Below are 13,257 nucleotides of genomic sequence, written 5' to 3' on the forward strand. Positions count from 1 at the left end.
TGTCACATTTTTGTCAAATAACGAAATACATGAACCGACCAAAAAACCAGGAGGAGACATTTTTGTCACATTTTGTCATTTTTTTTGTCATTTTTTTGTCATTTTTTTGTCACATTTTGTCACATTTTGTTGTTATTTTTTGGTCATTTTTTGGTCACGTGTTACACCGAGGGCCAGGTCTCCGATACCGATACTAAAGCATGGGTCGTCTACAACCAGAAACAGAACAATAATGTGTGAAAGAGCATCAGGGTCATCTCTACGGTCGAGGAATGGGAGAAAAATGGGAGAAAAATGGGCAAAAAAATGAAAAAAAAAAAAAAAAATGGAAAAAAATGGGACAAACATTTGGCAAAAAAATAAGAATAAAATAATAATAATGTGAAAAAACTGTTGTGCCTTAACCTTTTCCCCCTGACACTGCACTGGTGTCATTGAACGGCCCTTTCACAGCAGTGACATGAACCAATCAGCACCGAGACCACAGACCCAGGTTTGAGGTTTGGAAGGCAATAATACAGAAGAGAGAGCATCTGCACAGCGCCTCGCTCCACACACAGGGGGCGCTGTGGAGGAGGAGGAGGAGGAGGAGGAGGAGGAGGAGGAGGAGGAGGAGGAGGAGGAGGAGGAGGAGGAGGAGGAAGAGGAGGAGGAGGAGGCGGGACTCACGTGGACTGTCCGCAGACCTTACGGTGGTACCACTGTTTGCAGTTGGTGAAGTACTTCTTATCCGTGCCTGGGATCTGCTGCATCGCACACACGTTAGGACTGAGGGGGGAGAGAAGGGGGGAGATCATTAATCATTTTACAAACTCCAAACAGAAACTAAATGTACTTGAGTAGTTTATGTGCCGAGAAATACTTTTACTCTATTTGAAAGAAAAATATCCCGACATTTATATTTTTTCTATGACGCGACGCCGTCTGTATCTGTGCATATGTTTCCATACACTTCCGGCGGCCATTTTGAATACCGCAGTAGAATTATGCAGTACTACAACATGTAATAATATCTCTGCTCAGGATGAAAATGAGGCCATTTTTTTGTCTCATTTTTGTCACATTTTTTCGTCATTTTTTAATCAAATTCTTCTATTTTTTTGTCACATTTTAATCATTTTTCGTCATTTTTTTGTCATTTTTTTGTCATTTTTTTGTCATTTTTTCGTACTTTTTTGATCAATTTTTTGTCCTTTTTTTGTCATTTTTTCGTCATTTTTTCGTCATTTTTTCATCAAATTTTTGTCATTTTTTTTGTCACATTTTAATCATTTTTTCATCATTTTTTTGTCACATTTTTGTCATTTTTTCGTCATTTTTTAATCAAATTTTTGTCATTTTTTTAGTCACATTTTTATTATTTTTTTAGTCATTTTTTGTCACATTTTTGTCATTTTTTCGTCGTTTTTTGATCCATTTTTTGTCATTTTTTTTGTCACATTTTAATCATTTTTTCATCATTTTTTTGTCACATTTTTGTCATTTTTTCGTACTTTTTTGATCAATTTTTTTGTCATTTTTTCGTCATTTTTTTGTCATTTTTTCGTCGTTTTTAATTAAATTTTTGTCATGTTTTTGAAGACGACTGTGACAGTGCCATTTTTATGAACTCGTAATTACTGCTCATGAAGAAAACAGTAAAAACAGTCGTTTATGTGAAGAACTCTGTGTCTTTGGAGCCACAGCAGGATTTACTAAAGAGCTGCTCCACTCTGAAGACTAAATGAACACATCAAAGTGAGAACAGGAAACCTTTCTCTGTGATTCTTACAGTTTGTCGACAGAGTCTCAGTCTGAGTCAGTGTTTAAGCCGCTCAAGACGCTAGCATGCTACCGGTTAGCAACTGTCGACTTCATCATGTTTTTATGACTTTCTTGTTGTGTTTTTTGTCGCTCTTCCGTTTTCATCCTAGTTTTTGTTGCTATTTTGATGCTTTTCTTTAAAGCTTTTAGATTTGGGTAAAGCTCAGTTAAAGTGAATCGACCGCCTGGTTTTGTAAAGTATTCACAGGTTACACTTCCTGGATCTCTGCAGCCAATCAGAGTCCAGTATCCTCCCGTGTCGACCAATGAGACGAGCCTTTCCTGTGAACCAGCTTGGCCGGTCCAATCAGGAGGGAGGGGGAGGGGCTTGATGGTTTACTTTTGTACATTCTAAGAAGGGCTTTCTGGTCCACATGTTTAAACATTATTTAAATGTGGGCACTACTGTATACTGCGAGTTACTGTGCTGTACTGCATCTTCTACTGCATCTTCTGTATACTCAGTACATTCCACTGTAAACTCTGCATGTCTCCGGGCTGTAGCACAAACCTCAGCTGGAAACAATGCTCAGTGTGATTGTTTCTGACCCGCCCATAATCAGAGGAATCGTCTCATCACGAACAGTGGAAAGACTTTGTCCAGATGTAAAACTAAACCTGTCCCTTCAAACTCAGACGTTAATGAGTTCAGTCTGAAGCTTCAGCCACAAAGGAAACAAGAGCAAAAAACCTGCAGCGTTTCTCCTTTAATAAACCTGCAGCGTTTATCCTTTAATAAACCTGCAGCGTTTCTCCTTTAATAAATCCTTTAATAACTGTCTGACCCCGAGCTGCAACATCCAGTTAATCCAATGTGTGGAAATGGCAAACATTAAACATTAAACATTAAACATTAAACATTAAACATTAAACATTAAACATGTCACTGTGCAGATTATGGATCGTTTAGATGTTCCAGAACATGAAAACTGAGAGAAGAATGAGTTTTACTGCAGCGTCTCGCCTTAAGCAAACATTCAATCAAACAAACAAACATTCAAACAAACATTAAACATTCAAACAAACATTCAAACAAACAAACATTCAAACAAACATTAAAAACAAACATTCAAACAAACAAACAAACAAACATTCAAACAAACAAACAAACAGTCAAACATTCAAACAAACAAACATTCAAACAAACATTCAAACAAACATTAAACATTCAAACAAACAAACATTAAACATTCAAACAAACAAACATTCAAACAAACATTCAAACAAACATTAAACATTCAAACAAACATTAAAAACAAACATTCAAACAAACATTCAAACAAACAAACATTCAAACAAACAAACAAACATTAAACATTCAAACAAACAAACAAACAAACAAACAAACATTAAACATTCAAACAAACAAACATTCAAACAAACAAACATTCAAACAAACAAACATTCAAACAAACAAACATTCAAACAAACAAACAAACATTCAAACAAACAAACATTCAAACAAACAAACAAACATTAAACATTCAAACAAACAAACAAACAAACAAACAAACAAACAAACATTCAAACAAACAAACAAACAAACAAACATTAAACATTCAAACAAACAAACATTCAAACAAACAAACATTCAAACAAACAAACAAACAAACAAACAAACAAACAAACATTCAAACAAACAAACAAACATTAAACATTCAAACAAACATTCAAACAAACAAACAAACAAACATTCAAACAAACAAACATTAAAACAAACATTAAAAACAAACAAACAAACAAACATTAAACATTCAAACAAACAAACAAACAAACAAACAAACAAACAAACATTAAACATTCAAACAAACAAACATTCAAACAAACAAACATTCAAACAAACAAACAAACAAACAAACAAACAAACATTCAAACAAACAAACAAACATTAAACATTCAAACAAACATTCAAACAAACAAACAAACAAACATTCAAACAAACAAACATTAAAACAAACATTAAAAACAAACAAACAAACAAACATTCAAACAAACAAACAAACATTAAACATTCAAACAAACATTCAAACAAACAAACAAACAAACATTCAAACAAACAAACATTCAAACAAACATTCAAACAAACATTCAAACAAACAAACATTAAAACAAACAAACAAACAAACATTCAAACAAACAAACATTAAAACAAACATTAAAAACAAACAAACATTAAAAACAAACAAACATTAAAAACAAACAAACATTCAAACAAACATTCAAACAAACATTGAAACAAACAAACATTCAAACAAACAAACATTGAAACAAACAAACATTCAAACAAACATTCAAACAAACATTAAAAACAAACATTCAAACAAACAAACATTCAAACAAACATTCAAACAAACATTAAAAACAAACAAACATTCAAACAAACATTCAAACAAACATTAAAAACAAACAAACATTCAAACAAACATTCAAACAAACATTAAAAACAAACATTCAAACAAACAAACAAACAAACATTCAAACAAACATTCAAACAAACATTCAAACAAACATTCAAACAAACATTGAAACAAACAAACATTCAAACAAACAAACATTGAAACAAACATTCAAACAAACAAACAAACAAACAAACATTCAAACAAACAAACAAACAAACAAACATTCAAACAAACATTCAAACAAACAAACATTCAAACAAACAAACATTCAAACAAACAAACATTCAAACAAACAAACATTCAAACAAACATTGAAACAAACAAACATTCAAACAAACAAACATTCAAACAAACATTCAAACAAACAAACAAACATTCAAACAAACATTCAAACAAACAAACATTCAAACAAACATTCAAACAAACATTCAAACAAACAAACAAACATTCAAACAAACATTCAAACAAACAAACAAACATTCAAACAAACATTCAAACAAACAAACATTCAAACAAACATTCAAACAAACAAACATTCAAACAAAGCTTTTTCTTTCTTTCAAAATGTTAATTTAGCAAAAAAAGTCACTAAAAACTCGGTCCCTTTGTTTAGAAGCAGCTTCTTCCCTGCTTTAAGTGACAACGTGAGGACAAAGACCTGTGTAGATGACTTTTGCAGGTCTTAGCTTTCAAATGAGGCATATCCTGGCCTATAGGCTGAGAGAAACTTTTAGATTTGGGTAAAGTATATCCAAACATGTCTTTATATTCGACCATTTTCACACAAGAACCAGCGAAGCAGCAACGCCTCGACTTTCCCGACTCTCCACAAAAACCACAAACTCTCCTGCAGTAAACGTCCTAACCTCTCCCCCCTCGTGACCCCTGCCCCCCTCGTGACCCCTGCCCCCCCCCGTCACCCCTGCCCCCCCCTCTTACCCCTGCGTGCGCCCCCGGATGCGGCTGTGCTGCAGGACGGCCTGGTAGGGCGAGCGCGCCCCGTGGACCAGCACCAGGAGCGGCAGTAGAACCAGGATCTGCCTCACGGTCGTCATGTCTCCTCAGAGCCGGGTCCTCCTGAATGAGCCGAGCGGGGGCCGAGCGGGGACTAGGAGCGAGGGGGGAGGGGCCCGGGTCTGACTCCGCCCCCCCCCTGTCTGACTGAGGCCATAAAAGATCCAGCCCTGAAGCCCCGGAGCCGAGAGCAGCAGAGGACGGGACCGTGAGGAAGAGGAGGAGATCATCACTGTGATACTTCTGAGCAGAGGCCGATTTTCTTCATTGTAAACAGACCGAGGGCCGAAGGCGCTGATTATTATGATTATTAGCCCAAAGTGAAGCACAACACTGGAAAAATGACCATCTTAAATGAGATAAATGACTTAAAGGGGGGGTATTCTGCAAAATGGACTTTTTCAAGCTTTCCATCATGTTATTCTGTCTCATTAAAAACATGGCTGAAGTGTTGCCTTGGCACATTCACGTATTTCTGAGTAATCTGTAAAAACGCTGATGGCGGCCATTTTAGGGATAGGTTTTTGTCACATTTTTGTTAAATTTTAGTTGAATTTTAGTTGATTTTTTGTTGAATTTTTGTCACATTTTTGTCTTTTTTTTTTTTTTATTTTTTGTTGAATTTTTGTCATTTTTGTTGAATTTTTGTCATTTTTTGTTGAATTTTTGTCACATTTTTGTCACATTTTTGTCACATTTTTGTCACATTTTTGTTGAATTTCTGTCATTTTTTGTCATTTTTTTTGTTGAATTTTTCGTTGAATTTTTGTCATTTTTTGTTGAATTTTTGTTGATTTTTTGTCATTTTTTGTTGCATTTTTGTCACATTTTTGTCACATTTTTGTCACATTTTTGTCACATTTTTGTCATTTTTTGTCTTTTTTTTGGTTGATTTTTTCGTTGAATTTTTGTCATTTTTGGTTGAATTTTTGTTGAATTTTTGTTGAATTTTTGTCACATTTTTGTCATTTTTTTGTTGATTTTTTGTTGATTTTTTGTCACATTTTTGTCACATTTTGGTTGAATTTTTGTCACATTTTTGTTAAATTTCTGTCATTTTTTGTTGCATTTTTGTCACATTTTGGTTTAATTTTTGGCTGATGGCGGCCATTTTAGGGATAGGTTTGCCTGAGTCCTCCTAGGAACGCCCCCACCTCCTGGAGACGCCTCCGAGCTTTGGTCACCAGCCGAGTAACCAACCACTGCTCCTCAGCAGAACCCCCTCCCCACTGATGCCACAGACAGCGTGTGGAGGGGGCGTGTCTAAAGGCTCAGAGGTTCTTAAAGAGACAGAGGCCTATTTCAAGACATTCACTACAGCCATTTTGAGAGAGACATTTTATACAAGGCAGTTATTCTAATTTACTGCATTTACAGACCAACAGAAGGTTTGTCATCATTGTAGTGAGATATAGACTGGTGCTATGGGACTGACAAAAGCAGAACACCCCCTCTTTAAAGCAGAACACCCCCTCTTTAAAGCAGAACACCCCCTCTTTAAAGCAGAACACCCCCTCTTTAAAGCAGAACACCCCCTCTTTAAAATGGCTTGAATTCATCAAATTCTCTGTTGAAGTTGAGTCGGTGTGAAATAAACACGATACAAATGCGACAGCGCCAACGGAACAAGAATAAAACCCACTTGAAATCAGACAAATAATTGTTTTTCACTTGAAATGACACCAACTTATCTGAATCAAGAGAATAAACTACTACTACTCTCATCTCAAACCAGACCAAATCTACTCAAACCTTGGATTTAATCTCTTAATTCAAGTAGATTCATGTCATTTCTTCCTGAAAACTATGCACTTCCTTCTAATTTGGCCCTCGGGCCTGACGTTGCCTACCCCTGACATATAGCATTGTTTTCTGTTATATAGAGCATATACATATAGCATTGTTTTCTGTTATATATAGCGTATACATATAGCATTGTTTCCTGTTATATATAGCGTATACATATAGCATTGTTTTCTGTTATATATAGCGTATACATATAGCATTGTTTCCTGTTATATATAGCGTATACATATAGCATTGTTTTCTGTTATATATAGCGTATACATATAGCATTGTTTCCTGTTATATATAGCGTATACATATAGCATTGTTTCCCGTTATATTTAGCGTATACATATAGCATTGTTTCCCGTTATATATAGCGTATACATATAGCATTGTTTTCTGTTATATATAGCGTATACATATAGCATTGTTTTCTGTTATATGTAGCGTATACATATAGCATTGTTTTCTGTTATATGTAGCGTATACATATAGAATTGTTTTCTGTTATATATAGCATATACATATAGCATTGTTTTCTGTTATATATAGCTTATACATATAGCATTGTTTTCGTTGCTCTGTTGTTTAGCGGTTCGTCGTTTAGTTGTTGTACTTTGTGACTTTGTTAGCATGTTAGCGTGTTAGCGTGTTAGCGTGTTAGCGTGTTAGCGTGTTTGCGTGTTAGCAAGTTAGCGTGTTAGCGTGTTTGCGTGTTAGCGTGTTAGCATGTTTGCGTGTTTGCGTGTTTGCGTGTTTGCGTGTTAGCGTGTTAGCATGTTAGCGTGTTAGCGTGTTAGCATGTTAGCGTGTTTGCATGTTAGCGTGTTAGCGTGTTTGCGTGTTAACATGTTAGCGTGTTTGCGTGTTAGCGTGTTAGCATGTTAGCGTGTTTTCGTGTTAGCATATTAGCATGTTAGCGTGTTAGCATGTTAGCGTGTTTGCGTGTTTGCGTGTTAGCGTGTTAGCATGTTAGCGTGTTTGCGTGTTTGCATGTTAGCGTGTTAGCGTGTTTGCGTGTTAGCATGTTAGCGTGTTTGCGTGTTAGCGTGTTAGCATGTTAGCGTGTTTTCGTGTTAGCATATTAGCATGTTAGCATGTTAGCGTGTTAGCATGTTAGCGTGTTTGCGTGTTTGCATGTTAGCATGTTAGCGTGTTTGCGTGTTTGCATGTTAGCGTGTTTGCGTGTTAGCATGTTAGCGTGTTTGCGTGTTAGCGTGTTAGCATGTTAGCATGTTAGCGTGTTAGCATGTTAGCGTGTTAGCGGCTCCTCTGTTCTTCGACCCTGGCCCCTCAGAGACACACGTGTGACCTCTGACCTTCACTCAAACATCTGCAGCTTCAGCAGGAGCTTGTCATTTCCCTCAGACGTCCCACATTCCTGAAGCTCTGAGGGACCTGTCGTGCTGCAGATGTTTCACCTCTGGTTTATGGGTCATTTCTCTGTAATTACTGAAACACAGACACACAAAGGTCAGAGTCGTGTTCTCTTCAGACTTTGCTATTGTGATGTTTTAGATTCACACAGAGGTCACAGAGGTCACACAGAGGTCACAGAGGTCACAGAGGTCACACAGAGGTAGCAGAGGTCACAGAGGTCACACAGAGGTCACACAGAGGTCACAGAGGTCACAGAGGTCACACAGACCAGGCTCAGGTCAGGTCTCAGGCTGGTAGAACACTGGCCTGTTCCTTTAATTCGCTGCAGGAGGAAACACAGGTCAGATGTTTGTGTTCAGTTTCTCCTGAACATCTTCAGGCTCATTCATACTTTATAAGAGGCTTTGTTCTGATGGGTCATGTGGTCCTCAGGGACTTCACGCGAACGCTCGCTCAGCTGAGGAAAACGACCAGCTTCACGAGTTAAGATGATCTGTTTATCGTCTAATGTGGAGCTTTTTAGTTCAACTGTGACTGTTTTAGTTTAGTGTGAGTTTAGCGTGAGTTTAGCGTGAGTTTAGCGTGAGCGTCCGTCGCCTCAGAGAAACTGAAGTGTGAGGGAAACGCCCGACATCAACGTTCGGTAAAAGCACATTTATGTGATTTTTCTTATACGAACAAACTAACATTTAGCTTTTGCGAAGCTACTTCAAATGATTAGCTCAGCTAAGCGCTAATCAAAGATAAAAGACCGTTTTTATTTGATAACGTCCAAATCAATGTTATGTATGTTATATTATGTATATTATATTATTTGTATTGTATTATGCATGTTATATTATGTATATTATGTTATGTATATCACATTATGTATATTATATTATGTATATTATATATGTATATGTATTATATTATGTATATTATATTATATATATTTTATTATGTATGTTATATTATGTGTATTATAGATGTATATTATATTATGTGTATTATATTATTTGTATTATATTATTTGTATTATATTATTTGCATTATATTATGTATATTATATTATGTGTATTATATTATGTATATTATATTATGTATAATATATTATGTGTATTATATTATGTATAATATATTATGTGTATTATATTATGTATAATATATTATGTGTATTATATTATGTATAATATATTATGTGTATTATATTATGTATAATATATTATGTGTATTATATTATGTACAGTGGGGCAAAAAAGTATTTAGTCAGCCACCAAGTTTGTGCAAGTTCTCCCACTTAAAATAATGACAGAGGTCTGTAATTTTCATCATAGGTACACAGTAGTAGTATTTGCAGTAGTAGTAGTAGTAGTAGTAGTATTTGCAGTAGTAGTAGTAGTAGTAGTAGTAGTAGTAGTAGTAGTAGTAGTAGTAGTATTTGCAGTCGTAGTAGTAGTAGTAGTATTTGCAGTTGTAGTAGTAGTAGTAGTATTTGCAGTCGTAGTAGTAGTAGTAGTAGTAGTAGTAGTAGTAGTAGTAGTAGTAGTAGTATTTGCAGTAGTAATAGTAGTAGTAGTAGCAGTATTTGCAGTCGTAGTAGTAGTAGTAGTATTTGCAGTAGTAGTAGTAGTAGTAGTATTTGCAGTCGTAGTAGTAGTAGTAGTATTTGCAGTTGTAGTAGTAGTAGTAGTAGTAGTAGTAGTAGTAGTAGTATTTGCAGTAGTAATAGTAGTAGTAGTAGTAGTATTTGCAGTCGTAGTATTAGTAGTAGTATTTGCAGTAGTAGTATAGTCTGTGATCAGATGAACTCTTCCTGAGGCGCCTCTAATCACTCTCTCTATTTACCTCCAGAATACTTCCCTGGAGTATTTGTACTACACACTCTGTGTACTCCAAATATTCATTCTGCTGTCTCTTATGTAACACGAGAGTTTTTCCAGGACGCGACAGCAGACGACAGGACTGGGGTAAACAACAACAAACAATGACAAACAGAACATTCACAGACTTTAGATGTTTGAGATGTTTCCTGTGGCTCAGAGAAGATGGATTAAACTGACCCGAGGCCGCACATCTGTAACATCTGTGACATCACATCTGTCACATCGGTCACACGACTCTGCCACGTTCCTGTTACATCACCGTCCTCTCTCTCTCTCTGCGTTAAATACTTTCCTCCCCTTTAAACCTTTTACAGGAGCCCGGGGTCAGAGGTCACGGCAGGAATCCACTCACACCGGGACGTTAGCCGCTAACAGCTACAAGAGCTAACGGCTACGAGCTAACCCAGAGACAAGGATCACACGAGGGGACACTTTCTCGCAAGAAACTACTTCAGAGTCATTATTATGCAGTACTTCTACTTAAGTAATGAAGTATTTATAATGAAGTTAAGTTATGCAGTACTTCTACTAGAGTAATGAAGTATTTATAATGAAGTTAAGTCAAAAAGTCACAGTGAAATTTTAAGAAAACAAAAGCTTCATGTCCATCTTAAAGGGCACGTGACAGGTTTTTATTATTCCTGATGATTGATTTGATAAAGTTATATTTGTATGAAAATAAAGCAGCTTCATCTTAAATCTAAAAGCGTCTCGACTGGAGTGGCGGCTGATTTGAAAGCTAAGACCTACAAAACTCACTGAAGCTTCTTCCTTGTTTTTGTATCAGGTTTTAGTGTTTTTGTTGTCGTTTTCAGCTCTTTTGTGGCTTTTAGTTTGTGTCAAAAAAAGTGATGAAAACTCGACCGAAAAGGATGAAAATCACAACGAGGAAGAAGCTTAGATGATTGTGTTGGTCTTAGCTTTCAAATCAGTCGTGACTCTGGGCTACAGTGTGTAAACTCCAGCCCAGAAGCTTTTGGATTTGGGTAAAGTCATGTTTTCAAAAGCATTCAAAGCTGTCACATGAACTTTAACCCAGACTCAGTTACTCACAGTACTCGAGTAACAGCTGGGTCACTTCTTTGTACTTGAGTAAAACTATTTCAAAGTAAAGTTACTCTTGAGTTGATATGTTGTGCTGATGCTGAACCTGAAGCAGGACAGACACTAGAGGACGGCGCCCTCTGGTGGAGAACAGGGGACACTGCAGTCAGAGGGAGGTCACGTTCAAGTCACATTCTGTGGAGAAAGTTCAGGAAATCTGTCCCTGAGGAAAGTTTTCACACTGGAAAAAGATCTGATCAAACAAAGGTCAAGAAACATGAATTTAAAAAAAGGTGCTTTAAATGTTTGTTTTGCTCAATGAAATCAGGGCTGACGTCGACGTTTGAGCTGAAACTCTCTTTACCAGGTTTATTCTCTGAGATTAATCCAGGAAGTGACTCCATCATGTCTGATTCACTCACTGATACTGACAGGGCCGGACTGGGACTGAAAACCAGCCCTGGACACGACAAAAAAGCCACAAAAGACCGACAAACATATGACAAAAAAACAACAAAAGATTGTCTAAAAACAGTGATAAATGTGACGCCGACGCAACAAAAGAGGAGGAAGATTCATGAACAAAGTCACAAAAACATGAGGAAACAGCTCAGATCAGAGACTAAAAAAAATAAAAATAAAATGGCAATAAAAAATGTATAAAAATAATAGTAATAATAATAAAATAAATAAATAATATATGTACGTTTGTTCAGTGATGATGTCATCCTTCTCCCTCCAGCTCCATCAGAAGTTAATTTCTCTGTTGTGAGTCAATAAAGGATTATCTCTTAACCTCTTACCTCCCGCCTAAACCGAATGCATTCTGTCCTCTTTGGTTATTATAGAGGCCTGTGTAACACCTCATTTGAAAGCTAAGACCCACAAAACTGATCTTTTTCCTTGCATTGTTTCTGTGTTGTGTCACCTTTGTATGCTTTTTCTTTCTTTCTTTTGTTGAATTTTTGTTGAGTTTTTGTTGAATTTTTGTCACTTTTTTGTTGAATTTTTGTTAAAATCTTGTCATTTCATTTGGTTCTGTTTGATTGTGTTTGATTGTGTTTGTGTTTGGTTCCGTGTGTGTTTAGTTGTGTTGATGTTTCCCTGCCCCCCCCCTCTCTAAAGCGCCCCCTCCCTCCGGCCGCTCGTGTCTACCCGTAATTGTCCTTCTGTCGTCAGTGGAAACTCCTGTTTTTGTCTCGGGCTGAAACCGAAGCCGACACCTGAGACAAGCCCCGCCCCCTTCACCTGCTCAGGTGTCCCGCTCCCCAAGACGCCGCCTCCAGGGACAAGCCCCGCCCCCTTCACCTGCTCAGGTGTCGCGCTCCGCCTTCAGGGACAAGCCCCGCCCCCTTCACCTGCTCAGGTGTCGCGCTCCCCGCACCGCCTTCAGGGACAAGCCCCGCCCCCTTCACCTGCTCAGGTGTCGCGCTCCCCGCACCGCCTTCAGGGACAAGCCCCGCCCCCTTCACCTGCTCAGGTGTCGCGCTCCCCGCGCCGCCTTCAGGGACACGGGGGAAACGGCGGCGTCTCAGGGTTTCTCCGGTTTAAAAGAGTTCTGTCCGGAGGTTCCTGAAGGCGTCGTTTCCACCAGTGAAACAATAATTTGACGAAAAAGTGACAAAAAATGTACAGAAAAGTGAGAAAAAATGGACGAAAAATTGAGAAAAAATGGACGAAAAATTGAGAAAAAATGGACGAAAAAGTGGCAAGAATTGGACCAAAAAAAAGCGAATAATTTGACGAAAAAGTGACAAAAAAGTAACGAAAAAGTGAGAAAAATTGACAAAAATTTGACAAAAAAGAGAAAAAAATGAAGAAAAAAATTGATTAATTTGAAGAAAAAATTTTACAAAAATTAAAAAAATTACAAAAAAATTACAAAAAATTACTAAAATTTACAAAAAAAATTACAAAAAATTACAAAAATGTACAAAAATTTGACGAAAAATTTAGAAAAATGT

The 13,257-nt window shown here is 36.9% G+C and overlaps 1 protein-coding gene across 1 annotated transcript in view; it reads right to left on the bottom strand.

Annotated features, from left to right (window-relative positions):
• The window catches only part of tgfbi (transforming growth factor, beta-induced), a gene marked incomplete at its 3' end in the record, with an annotated part of 69,017 nt that extends 63,738 nt beyond the window's left edge, over positions 1 to 5,279 (bottom strand). Inside the window, exons 1-2 of the mRNA XM_079582452.1 lie at positions 5,142 to 5,279; positions 670 to 768 (exon numbers count right to left, since the gene is read on the bottom strand). Coding sequence (XP_079438578.1) covers positions 670 to 768; positions 5,142 to 5,257 — 215 coding nt within the window. The 5' untranslated portion in view covers positions 5,258 to 5,279. The remainder of the gene's footprint in view (positions 1 to 669; positions 769 to 5,141) is intronic.
• Positions 5,280 to 13,257: the final 7,978 nt, after the last annotated feature.

This window comes from Gobius niger (assembly GCF_951799975.1).
Source record: "Gobius niger genome assembly, chromosome: 24".
Taxonomy (NCBI): domain Eukaryota; kingdom Metazoa; phylum Chordata; class Actinopteri; order Gobiiformes; family Gobiidae; genus Gobius; species Gobius niger.